The sequence below is a fragment of the Trichosurus vulpecula genome, chromosome 8 (genome assembly GCF_011100635.1).
Source record: "Trichosurus vulpecula isolate mTriVul1 chromosome 8, mTriVul1.pri, whole genome shotgun sequence".
Taxonomy (NCBI): Eukaryota; Metazoa; Chordata; class Mammalia; order Diprotodontia; family Phalangeridae; genus Trichosurus; species Trichosurus vulpecula.
In genome coordinates this window covers 179706521-179720533 of record NC_050580.1, presented here as the reverse complement: position 1 = coordinate 179720533, position 14013 = coordinate 179706521, and the positions used below count along the sequence as shown (strand labels likewise).

The 14013-nt window shown below is 38.4% G+C and overlaps 1 protein-coding gene across 1 annotated transcript in view; it reads left to right on the top strand.

The window, feature by feature from the left end:
- RPGRIP1 (RPGR interacting protein 1) overlaps positions 1-14013 on the top strand; it is a 70373-nt gene that overhangs the window by 19877 nt on the left and 36483 nt on the right. The window contains 5 exon segments of the mRNA XM_036736611.1: positions 287-419; positions 7791-8080; positions 9414-9501; positions 9966-10124; positions 10761-10883. Coding sequence (XP_036592506.1) covers positions 287-419; positions 7791-8080; positions 9414-9501; positions 9966-10124; positions 10761-10883 — 793 coding nt within the window.

The following is a 14013-nucleotide window of genomic DNA, read 5'->3' as shown; positions in this document are numbered from 1 at the left end:
GGTCTAGACTCTCAACTGCTTTAGAGTTGAAAATTTCATCCCAACCCCTCATTTTACAGATAAGGCCCATTTATATTCAATGATTTGACCAAAGTAACAATTATAAGTAACAGAGGCAGAATTCAAATTTGGGTACTCAGACTCCAAATCCTGAGTTTTCTAGTCAAAAAGTTATTAAAAGTGATCGTGAATAAAAAATGAAATAAAGGTTATCAGTATCTTTAGTATTCTTTCCAGCTCTAAGATCTATAATGTTATGATTCCCTTTGTCTTCATGGAACTTTAGGTAAGAATGTAAAATCTGGAACATACTTGAGTAAGATGAGTAGGAAGGAGTTGGAGGACAGCTTCTCTCGACTTCAAGAGGAGAGCTTGCTGGTGAAGGAGTTATCTTGGAAGCAAGAGGATCAGATCAAAAGGTATGCTGAAATTATTTTTAATGCCGGCAGCACTTTCCCTATTGAGTTGGATGCATTATGCCAACACGAAAGTGGCAAAGATGGAATATTTACAGAGGTATCTACGCTCAGAAAGATAACTTAAAAGCAATGGTGACTCACTTTGAAAGTAATTTTTGAGGTAAAATCATCAGAGTAGCTTTATTGCAAAGAGCAAGCATTTGATGCCCCTTGATATAAATCAGGAAGTAACTTGAAAACCCTGGCTTATTCTAATTCTTCGGGTGTCAGCCTCAGCTGACCTAGAAATATCCCCCCTTCCTACATGCAGCAATACTAGTTCTCTTGAAACAGAGAAGGAAGCACCTTTAAATTGCTCCCTTTGAAATCCATGGAGAAACTGTCCTTAACAAAATAATAGCTTAGCTCAGAGCAATGGGACAAGGATTGGAATGGCACTACCTTTAAAATCCTATTTCAAAACTTGACAGAAGTACAGGGGCAGCCTTGATTGAGAAGCAGGGTAACGAGTGTTCTTGGACCCACAGAATCTGAGAGTTAGAAAGGACTTTGGAGAACATCCTGACAAGCTTGTACCTGAGCAAGAGTTCCCTCTGCCTCATCCCAAAAAGGGGTCATCTATGATTTACTCGAAGACCTGCAGCAAGGGAGAAACTACTACTACCTGAGGCAATGTATTCCCCTTATATAGGAGTCTAATTGTTAGAGTTTTTCTTGCTCTTGTACTCCAGAATTCCAGTTGATCTGTTATTTCATCAGTGTGGGTGCTCCTTCCTAGTATATTTTGTCACATCAGGCCTAAATCTGTCTCTCTCCAACCCCTAACCATTGCTCCAGGGTTTGCTGTTTGGGTCCAAGGAGAAGAAATCTAATCCTTCTTCCACATGACAGTCATCCTAAAATTTGAAGATAGCTATCATTTTCCCTCTAAAAGCTCTTCTTAAGAAAAAAAATCCTCATTTGCTTCAGTGGGTCCTCACATGTCTTGATTTTGAGGCCCATGACCATCCTGGTCACCCTCTTCTGGATGCTTTTCAGGTATCAATATTCTTAAAATGTGATGTCCAGAACTGAACATAACACCCCAGATGTGGTCTGACCAGGACAGAAGACAGCAGGATAACCACCTCTCTCATTCTGGGATTTTCTAATGCTAAGTTGCCATTAGCAACTATGGCTGCTTTGTGACAGTATTACAATTCACTCAAAGCACCAGACTTAAAGATAGCTATGGTGTCCCTATTCGTTCTTCTCTTCTCCCAAATAAACATTTTCTATTCCTTCACCTAATTTTTGTGTGACATGTCCTCAATAACAAGTCAACATTTATATAGCTCTAAATTTAAGGTTTAAAAAGTGTTCTCTCAAAAAACAAATAAATAAATATTTAAAAAGTGTTCTCTCTCTGTCTCTGTCTCTGTCTCTCTGTCTCTGTCTCTCTCTCCTCAATTGATAATTTAGCTTCAAGGGTCAAAAGATATTTTTCCTCATGGTTTCACCCAATGGTAGTATTCACACATTTTAGCGTTTCATGAGGCAATGGGGATCTTTTTCCCCCCCAGGCATCTATGGTGATTAAAAAGGTTCAAGAGACATAATTTCTGGGTAATTTAATCCTTTTATTAATAAGGCCAGTGTGTTTATTAATAAAAGGATAGTGGTTTGGCTATCTCTCTTGGACCAAAGACAATCATGGTGGGCAGGCTCAAGGCTTATATGTTCTTTTGGAAGAGGAGTGATCAAAAGGATGACAAATAACTCTGATTGGTTAACAATTAATGAGAGGATGAATGAGGGGCTGGATCTGAGCTTTGATTATGTCATCCACCTAAGTCCTCCCCACCCCAGCCCTGGGGAATCTATTCAAAGAATTTATGTCCCACCCAAGCCTGAGCAGAACATATTGGCTCCCCCACTTGGCTGGAATCTGAACAAGAAAGTTAGCCCAATCTCATTATTAGCAATGTCCTTCAAGAGGCTGAATTTTTAAAAATTAGGACTTCAGAAAAAGAGGGAAACTCTTTATGTTAGGTGCTAGGAGGGATACAAAGCTTAGATCAAATATGGTCCTGCTCTCATGGAACTTGAAGTTCAGCATGTGATATACAAAAAATACAACTATAGTTTGCCCTATTGCATAAGTGTGTTGTGCTGTGACAATGTGATCTTAATAGAAAGAACATTAATCTGTGTTCTAATCCCGTTTCTAGACCCTAGGTTCTAGTCCATGACCCGCTAACTGCCCATCTAAGCAAGGTACTTAACAATTTTGTGTAGCAGATTCTTCATCTGTAAAGGAGGAAGTATAACATTTTCCCTACACATTTTACAGTGCTGTTGTAGGATAAAATTTTAAGTGAAATCAGCAGTTATTTACTAAGTGGAGACACTTTGCTGGGTGATGTACTGGAGGCACTATGTTACCAAGGCCTATCAGTATTACCACTGTTTATCTCGTATCCCTCTCTCTCTTTTCCCATTGCCACAGTCCTAGGATTGGCCATCATTACCACCCACCTGCACTATTGAAATAGCCTTCTAATGAGTCTTTATTCCTCTACCTCCCCAACTGAGTCAATCTTTTATATATTGGCCAGAATAATTTTGCTTATTAATCTGACTAAAAACTATTATGCTCTAGGGGCAGCTAGGTGGCATGTTGAGTAGAGCGCTGGTCCTGGAGTCAGGAGGACCTGAGTTCAAATCCTACCTCAGACACTTGACATGTGTACCAGCCGTGTGACCTTGGGCAAGTCACTTAACCCCAATTGCCCTGCCCAAAAAAATTTTTTTAAAAGCCTACTATGCTCTAAAAAAAATCCATAGCCTTTTTTTTTTTTTTTTTGGTTTCCTACAGATTTTAGACTTCACATTACTTTGCCTGATCTTCAGGAATGAAACTACTTTTCCACCTTTATCCCATACTAATCTACTCCATTTACTTTTCTATTTCAGCTGAATCGGACAACAACACATACTCCAAATATGGCCTACAATTTCCCACCTCTTTGCTTATGCTCATGCTGTTCCACATGCCTAAAATGCCATTCATTCTCCTCTTTCCCTGGAAAATTCCAAACCATCCTTGACAACCCAGTTGAAGTGCACAGGCAAAGAAAAGAAAGAGGCATATCTAGAAAGAACTTCCTGCGAGAGAGAGAGCTAAATGTTTACAAGACTGCAAACTTACTAGGAAATCTGTACTGCAACAAAGCAGCCAAAAAAACAGAGAACACAATTTTAGGCTACATTAAGCAAGACATAGTATAAAGAAGGAGAGAAATCCTTCCTACTTATGTTTTGCTGAACAGAACTGGATAAAGTCACTCAACTGTGCTGACTGGGTACATAACACATTTCTATTAACGAACCACAGATAGGACCTTACTCCAGCAAAGTAATCTTTTTACTCCATCCTAATTCCTTTCTCACTCTCTTATTCTCCCCAGAAGTTATTCCAAAACTTTTCTTCTTTCCTTAAGTCTCTCATACTTTCTCATTCCTCACCCTCACCCCCATTCTTTCAGGTAAGGGGCTTATCTCTTACCTTGCTGAGAAAAATGAAGCCATTCCCCATATTCTTTTCTCTTTATCTCAAAACCCCTTGACATCACCCCAATTTCTCTTCTTTTCCTCCAGTCCCTGGTGAGATGGGCCTTTCCCTCTATATATGCCCTTTGAGCTTCATTCCATGTCTTTCCATCTTCTCTAGCAGAATGACTCCTTAATAATTCCCCCAACTCTCTTTTGAATTTACCGTCTTCAAACCCAATTCTCCCCCAACCTTGAAAAATCTTTACTAGACCCTACCATCCCTATAGTCTGGTATCTCTCCTCCCTTTCTCAGCCAAACCTCTTAGACAAAACTGTCTACACTCGTTGCTTCTACTTCCTTTCCTTTCACTCACTCCTCCACCTGTAGCAATCTGGTTTCTGACCTTCTGACTTCAATATTTAACTGAAATAACTCTCCAAAGTTTCCAAGAATTTTTAATTGCCAGATCTAATGGTCTTTTCTCAGTCTTTAGTTCTTCTTGACCTCTCTGCAAAAGCTTAATAAATACTTGTTGGTTGATTGCCTTGTCAAATATCATCTGGAGTATTTAATTAGTTTTGGAACACTGACCAAAACTCGAGTTTTAGAGGTGAGTGACCATGATATAAGGGATTGGACTGTAACCTTGAATTTTTGGAGCTTGGTCAATTACCACAAACCACTCCAGGAGTCAAGGCTAGGAATGAACTCACTTGTGCGCTAAGTCCTTGTCCAAGAAGTGTGCTATCAGGACAACCTGACTATCTGGTACCCTGCTCGTTCAAGTCTGACACCAGAACAAAATGAGACACTCATAGGTCATTTAATAGTTAAGAAAAAGAAGTTTGCTTAGCTGTAGCATAGAAAGGATATTTATTAAAGATATTCTAGCATTTAGCTTAGGTAGATGTGGACGCCTTCAATAAGGATTTGTATTGCAGGATTAGTTACTTTTGGGTGTTGAGACATTTGCCACATCTGAAGGGCCCCTACTTCATGTGAGTTGGCCTTCTTTTTGAAAACCTTTTAATTTTAATTTTTTCATTGAGTATATGTAAACAAAACGTTTTCACATTCTTTTAAAAAAATTTTGAGTTCCAACTTCTCTCCTTCCGTACATACCTCTTCTCTACCCTGCTTAAGAAGGCAAGCAATTTAAGAGTGATTATACTTCTGCAGTCATGCAATACATTTCCATATTAGCCATCTGGCAAAAGAAAACATAGACTAAAAAAAAAAAAAAGAATAATGAAGTTGAAAAAGCATGCTTCAATTTGCGTTTAGACTCCATCAGTTCTTTCTTTGGAGGTAGATAGCAGTTTCTCTTATGAGTCTTTTCAAATTATCGTGAATCACTGCATTTCTGAGAAGAGCTAAGTCAATTGTAGTTGATCATTGTACAATGTTGCTGTTACTGGGTACATTGTTTCCTTGTTCTATCAATCTAGTTACATCAATTCATGTAAGTCTTCTCAGGTTTTTCTGAAAGCATCCTGCTCATCATTTCTTATAGCACAATAGTATTCCATCACAATTATAGGCCACAATTTGTTCAGCCATTACCAATTGATAGGTATTCCCTCAACTTCTAATTCTTTGCCACCACAGAAAGAACTGTTATAGGTTTTCTTTTAATAAAAAGATCACTTTCCTTTTTCTTTGATCTCTTTGAGATACAGACCTTGTAGTGATATTGCTTGGGTCAAAGGGTCGGCATAGTTTTGTAACCTTTTGGACATAGTTCCAAATTGCTCTCCAAAATGGTTGGCTCAACTCACAACTCCACCAACAGTGTTTTTTCCACATTCCTTCCTGTATTTGTTATTTTCCTTTCTGTTGTATTAGCCAATCTGATAAATGTGAGGTGGTGCCTCAGAGTTGTTTTCATTTTCATTTCTCTAATCAAAGTGATTTAGAGTATTTTTTTCACGTGGCTATAGATAATTTTGATTTTTCTTCTGAAAACTGCCTGTTCATATCCTTTGACCATTTATTAATTGGGGAATGACTTGTATTCTTATACATTTGACTCAGTTCTCTATATATTTGAGAAAGGAAGCCTTTACCAGAGAAATTTGCTGTAAATTTTTTCACCAGTTTCTGCTTTCCTTCTAATTTTGGCTACATTGGTGTTGTTTATATGAAAATTCTTAAATTTCATGTAATCATAATTATCCATTTTGTATCCCATAATGCTCTTCATATCTTGTTTAATCATAAATTTTTCCCTTACCCATAAATATGTCAGGTAAACTATTCCATATTCCCCTAATTTGCTTATGATATCACCCTTTATGCCTAAATCACGTATCCATTTTGACCTTATCTCACTGTGGTGTGACATGTTAGTCTATTCCTAGTTTCTACCAAGTTTTTTTCCAGTTTTCCCAGAAATTTTTGTCAGAGAGTGAGTTCTTGTCCTAAAATCATGGCCCTTTTAGTTTGTCAGATACTAGCTTACCGTGGTCTCTTACTACTGTGTATTTTATACCTAATCTATTCCACTGATCTGCTACTATATTTCTTAGCCAGTACCAGATTGTTTTGATGATGACCACTTTCTAATATAGTTTTGAGATCTGGTACTACTAAACTGCCTCCCACACAATTTTTTCCTTAATTCCCATGATAGTCTTGATCTTTTGTTCTTCCAAATGAATTTTCTTATTGATTTTTTCTAGCTTTATTAAAAAAAATTGGGGTAATTTGATTGGTATGGCACTGAATAAGGAAATTAATCATTAATAAAAATTAATTAAATAAAAGTTAAATAATTAATTTATTAATAAAATTGTCATTTTTATTATATTGGCTCAGCCTAATCATGAGCAATTAATATTTCTCCAGTTGTTTAGATCTGACTTTGTTTGTGTTATAAGTGTCTTCTAATTGTGTTCATTTAGTTCCTGGTTTGTCTTGGCAAGTCAACTTCCAAGTATTTTATATTGTCTGTGGTTACTTTAAATGAAATTTCTCTTTCTATCTCTTGTTGCTGGGCTTTGTTGGTAATATATAGAAATGCTGATGATTTATATGGATTTATTTTATATCCTGCAATTTTGCTTAAGTTGTTATTTCAGCTAGTTTTTTAGTCAAATCTCTAGGATTCTCTAAATATACCATCATATCATCTGCAAGGAATAATCATTTTGTTTTCTCAATGCCTATTATTCTGATCCCTTCAATTTCTTTTTCTTTTCTTATTGTTATAGCCAGCATTTCCATAACAATATTCAATAATAATGGGGTAACACATTGGGGAAAGTGTGATATTATAGGAACTTCCTATATTAAATAATCTTGCTAACTAGGTGGTAACTGTAGTCTCTACCCAGTTGAAGTACTGCAAATGCTGTTAGCATGCTCTAAATTTGTCATGCTGGGGCAAATCTCTAATCACCCTGACCTAGTTATGGCTCTGGTGAAGGTAGCAGGGACAATACCATGCATAAATCAGCTGAATATTATGAGCATGTTTTGCCAGGAGAAGAGAAGTTATAAGGGGGATGTGATAACTGTTCTTTTTAAAAATTAAATTTTATTTTTCAATTAACAAGCATTTATTTTCACTCCCTGCCACTTCCCTTCCTCCCTTCCTGGGGAAAATGATTTTTAAAAAGCCTTTGTAACAATTAGGAATGTCCACGTTGGCCATGTCTGAAAATGGGTATCTCATTCTGGATATTTAGTCTGTTATGTCTCTGTTGAGAGGTGAATAGAATTCTTCAAGGAGTGCTCTGCACCTTGAACTGAATTGAATTTTATTGAATTTAAAAAATAACAAAGTGGTCCAAGATAATAATAGCAATAATGACTTCACTTATTCTTTCAAATAGGATGAGGACAAAATTGTTGAGACTCACAGCCGAGGGAAGAACTAGTGGGTATGCCAACAGGTCTAGCAGGAATCTAAAGGCTGAAGAAACCATCGAAAACCTGAAGGACCAAGTGTGGCAGTTGAAGCGACACAATGAGGGACTCAACAACCGTCTTCTCATGTATAAACAGCAGCTGCAAGTCCAAAGCTCTGGGCGCTCTCCATATAGCTGCGTCCAGCATCGGATCAATACAGCGAGGCGACAGCTTCACACTTCTGATGCTCAAATTCCAGCAAAGTTCAAAAGAGGTGAGGGAAGACTAAATCCTAGCATAGATCATCAGTGTCAGAGCTTTGCTAAAATATACACAAGACGAAAGAATTCCTTAACCATATTCCCTCATTGGAACTACAATAACATGTGTGCCCTTTCTCCGTTTTGAACAATAGCTAAACACGTGAGACTATTTACTTAGTTGAATCTGTGGTATAGTAACAACCTCAATCTTATGCTGATGGGAGATGGTGGAGAGAAAGTGTGTGTTGGGTACAGACAGTGGCAAATAGTGACTTTGCCAACTGAGCCCAGAAGCAGAGTCAAGACTAGGAATTCTTGTGTCCAGGCAAATTCAGAAGGGATAGCCCAACCCTCAGAAAGTCTGGGCTATAACTCTCATCTCACTGTCAATAGTTCTTGACCCTCTAAAACTCTACAAGGAAGCCGGGAGTGGGGAAGCAGCAGGTAGGGATGGTGGAGCAGGGTGGGGTTGGGGGGAATGACATACCAATTAGGGAAGACAGGCCATGCGAGAGGGGCAGGCACCAAGGTGGCTGAATCCTGGAAGGAGGTGCCTTAAAATTCTGATTATTGAACAATATGGCAAGCAGATCAGAAGACCCCAAAGGAATTAAATATAATACCACCATTTTGGTGCCATAGGGCAAAGCCTTAGCATTTCTTGATAGTTATGCTGTGTCCAGAGGAGATTGTTTTCACAATGAGACCTATGCCTTGAACCTCATAATTAGGAAAGGCTATATTGAGAATAAATTTTAGGGACTAGTAAGGCCTCTTCACTGTAATTTAGGGATGTAAGGGCTGGAGAGCTAAATTTCTTACTCTTCCCACACATAGACACAGATTCCTCCAGGATTTCCTTCTCAGCCATGACACTCTAAGTGGCTAAATGTCTCAGTTTGCCCCTTCCCTAAATATGGAGAGACTGTACTGTGAGTGTTCAGGTAACTGGACAAAGGGCAAAGATCACATTCTCCTGTTAAAATAGTAGAGTTACATGAACACAGATTAATGAAATTCACATACAATATATTATCTCATATAATACTGTAGTTTCAACCTGCCTTTGCCAACTAAAACCTTTACAGCTAAGAAAGTAGCAAATTCTTTTTTCCAAATATTCCCTTTCCTCTTCTCTCTTCCTCCCACTCATGAAATTCTGGGGTCTCACTGACTGTTTCAATTCTTAGTGACCATTTTGCTATCAAAAAAAAAAGAGAGAGATGTCCTTCACCAGATCACAGCACTGTTCAGTTATGGACCAATGGGCCTCAAATCCCAGTGGGACCCATGTGGAAGGCCCATGCCACAGGCTTCATCCTCTGCCTGCATTTTCTCCTATAGGACCACCTACCAGACCAAGTTACACAGCCCCTCCTATGTACAAAGAGACTTTGATGGAAGAAGTCAGGGCTGAGGTGCCCAGTGAACCGTGAGTTTTTTTTTCTTACCTTGTTTCAGTAGTTTTATTTTAAAGGCCATTACTGAGAGAAAAAAAATGAGGGTTAGCTCTTCAGTTTTCTTCTTCCTTGATTTGGGAAGATGAAAATCAATTCCAGGACAAATTCCAAACTTGTCTTTAAAATGGGAAAGTATAATCTCTTTGGGATCCATTTAAGGAATCTCCCTATATGCCTATCTCTGTCTAGAAATTGCTTTTACATTTCTTTCTGCTATTTGGGATTTACCATTCATAAGGGCATCTTCCACCCGCCCTGGGGTACTAATTCCCAGTATCTTTCATCTTATGTGATCCCCTAGTTCTTAACCTGGTCTGAGCAACAAATTAAGCCAGCTCTTATTCCCTTCTCTTTTCTTTTTATGCTCCTAATTCTAAACAGTATATCTTCTTTCAATAAAAAACATAATTTTTACTATTACAAATCCCCTCATTAGTGTGTACACATCTAGCAGAGTCCAGATTATGACCAACAATACTGTGAAGGTGGATGAACTAGAATTGTCACCCAAGTCTCCAGAGAAGATGTGGTCCAAAGATGAAGACTGTGAAGAGAAAAACTCCTTAGAGCATGCTCAATTGGCCACAGAGTATAGGTATGACAATGTGGCACTCTGTGATACAAAACTACACTAAACTAAGAATGTTTCTTCCCTTTTAGAATTACTAGGAATGTTTAGGATTAAAGTTAGCCATATAGAGCACCCTGAAAGCCCATGGTGAAAGTCTCAAAGTAGGTGCTTACATATAATGGTAATTTGGGAATTCCACTTCATAGAAAGGGAGCCAATGCTATTTCATCACCAAAAAGCACTTAGTGAGTAGTACGGTGATTCTCATTGAGTTAAAATATATAAGTCAAACACCCTTGTAGAAATGAAAACGCCCTTATTCTTTGCCTCCTCTGGGTTCTCTAAGGCAATCAGGCTCAGGGCCAGTTGGGCATGGAAGTGGTACATGGAAAGAGGTCAAAGCGAGGATCTTAGTAAAACAGTTATTGCCATGTCTATCCATTTTCCCATCCATCTTTGCCTTCTCCTCACCCCATCCCATGCACCTCTAGATGTAATATGAATAAGCTGGTAGAACCCCGTTTATGGGATTAAAAGTATCAACCAGTCCTCAACTGGTATGCTATGAGGAGGAGATGGTGTTTCTACATACATCTCCCACTTCTGTGGAGTGTGCTTCTGAGGCTTTTAGTGTGTGCTCACTGTGTATTCTGTCGTCAGAGCTTCCATTAGAGAGAACGTGGAACGGATCCAAGTGATGAGACTCCTGCACGAAAGAAGCTCTGCCCTTGTGGCAGCAAAGGCACAGCTAGCAGATCTGCAGGAGGTGAGTGAGAGCTGCATGAGGGGAAATAGGAGCTTGGGCTTGGCCATGCATCGTAGCATGCAAACATGAGGTAAGGAAGAGCCACCAGGAAATCATTACTGAGGCTCCTCTGGAACTTGCAGCAGCTCCTCAGCAGTTAGGGAGTCACTGTTGGGCTGCTGGGGCGACTCACTTTGCCCTTTGAGGAAGAAACAGCCACCTACAATGCTGAACACCTGCCCTCCTCCATGAAATTAATAATACTTGTACTACTGCAGCTAGGCTCAATTCTATTTGAGTTTAACATTAATATTATTTGACTAGCTAGAGACATAGGTAGCTCTGGGGAACATTCCTGAGACACTTATTGAAGAAATACAGTGAATATCAAGTAGAAATATGTGCATGTTCATATATGTATGTATGTATGAATATATGCGAATGGATATAGGATATTCTAAAAGTTTTAGGGCATTCTTTTAACTTTGGTAGCTTAAAGCTTAAGCTTTATGAGTGTATGTATATATGTAGGCATAAACCACATATATGTATGTATACATACACACATACACATATATGGTGTCCCAAAAGTCTTAGTGCTGCTTTAAGCTTTAGTAGCTAGCATTACTGTAGCTTAAAATGGCAGTAAGACTTTTGGGACACCATATACATATGTGTGTGTGTATATATATATATGCACATATACATACACACATATGTTTTATATGTGTATGTATACATATATTCATACGTATGTATTTCATATCACTTCAAGTACAATACATATCAATCACTCAATTTCACTAATTAAGCAGCTACAGTGTGCCAATATGTGTGCTGACATGCCCTGGGGATGTAAAGACAAAGGATAAAATACTCCCTGACCTCAAGGACCTACAAATTACGAGAGGACACAAAAGCAAAAAATAGAGACAGACAGACCTCAAAGACAGGAAGAACTTAGTTCAAGTTCTGTCTCTGATGCATACTAGGTGTGTAATCTGGTGATGTCTTTAAAAACTAACATTTATATTTTAAATTTCATCTTGAGTTCATTCTTGTAACTTATGCCTTTGGAGAATATAGAATTATAATAATGGATTAACTTCATCATGTTTCAATAAGGCAACAACTTGAATTAATGAAGTCCTAGCTCCTCAGGAAGGTAGCCGTGCAATGTAATAGGTATTCTATACCTAAAAAAGAATAGATTTTGCTTTTCTTTTCATTATTTGATTAAATTTTCATGAGAGTTTGTGGTTGAGCTCTAGGTGGTATAATCTTATTCTTGGATTAGATGGAGATCTATTGCTGTATTACAGCCTACCTACCCCTTGTTGGCCAGTTGACTAAGTACCAGCTGGGTGCAGATCCCTCTATCAGGCCCAGAAGAATGCCTGGGTTGAGTGACACTGCACAATATCCTTGCACACAAACCCATAAAGGTATGTAAAAACACTGAAGGCCTTTTTCTCCAATGTGAGATTAAATGAGGTTAATTTGAGACAGGGTAGAAGCCCTGGTTCAGACCAAAAGCAATAATTTGGAAATCAAGGTCAAGTTCCCAGGGCAAGGTAAGCAGCCAAGGGCCTAGGTGGATCACCATCTTACGGTTGAGCACCTGGGGATGCTAAGTACTTAACTGCAGCTAAAGATGCTTCTTTTTTCACCCAGTTTCTTAGATTATTTCTTGCTCATTTAGTCAGACTGGTACCTTTTCTCTCTGTGTGTCTAAGGAATCCTTATAAATCTTTCTCCAAATCTGTGTTGCCTGAAGATTCAGTTTTATGTTGATGAAAACAGATATTTGTGCTCTCTTAATCTAGTGATATGGCTAGCAGTCATACTTAAAGGAGAGTACAAAGGACATTTTTTTTGTGGAATCGAATTCTTTTTTAACTTTCATTTACAATTATGAGTCACACTAAAGGAAAAAGTAAGTGAATTGAAAAACTACAGTCAATTCTCTTATCTGTGCTAATAGAGGAAAGAGATGGTGTGGCTGATGTAAAAGAATTGGTGGTCAAAAAGTCAGTTCATATTGGCTTCAGAATGACTTATTGTTATGTATGAGTTTCCTCCCTTTTCCCCAACAGATTACCCTTCATAATTTTATCTTTCCTAAAATGATATGAAAATTAGTTTATATTCTCTCAGCTCACTCCAACTGACAGGAAAGTATGACGTAACATGGCAACAGTATACTTGGTGAAAGGTGGAAGTCAGTTTGAGATTTTAAACATTTCATGGAAGAGCAGCTAGGTCATCAATGTATGAATCGTTAACTGAGCTTATCCAGTGCACTGACCTTTTTAATCTAGAAAATGATTTATCCTGTCAGACTGCAAAAGCAACATCAGTGCTTTTCGACCTGATAGGAAAAGGGGAGGGCAACAGATGAATGCAGTGAATCCAAGAGAACTCTCTTCTAGGAGACTCTTTCTCTTGATTGATAGTGGCCTGGCCTCTCCTGGGAGAGAGTGCCCTTGCTTAATACTACTTCCACTTCTGGAACCGCAAACCAGGTTTCCAGAATGAGGCTTATTGTCTGCTATGGCCCTACTGACCATCTCTATTACTTTCTGGGCCAGATTGCCCCTGACTGGTCACTATTCTCCTGTGTGTGTTGTTTCATCCAATTGAACATAAGCTCTTTGAAAGCTGGGACTATGTTTGCTTTCCTTTTTATCTTCAGCACTAGCACAGTGCTTGGTGCATGGTAATCCTTTAAATATTGCTTATCGCCTACACTTTAAGGTTTAGCCCCTTTAGACAGATAAATATCTTTGTAATAAGGAAAAAAGATCAGACTGATTTCATGTGGAGAAATTAATTCTACCAATGCAAGTCAACACCTCTGCAACTTATAGTCTTAGAGAGATGCCTAGGGCATTAGAGTTTAAGTGACTTGCCTAGGGTCACATAGCCTGTATGTATCAGAGGCAAGACTTGAACTCAGGTCATCCTGATTTCTAGACCAACTACTATTCTGTCCTATAATAATAGTTCATATCTTATGATAGAATGTCAGAATTTACAAAGCTCTTTTCACACAACAATTCTATGAGGTAAGTGTAGGTATTATTATCCCCATTTTATAGATGAGAAAGCTGAAGCTTGGAGAGGTTCAGTGACTTGTCCATAGTCATACTACTAGTGCCTCAAACT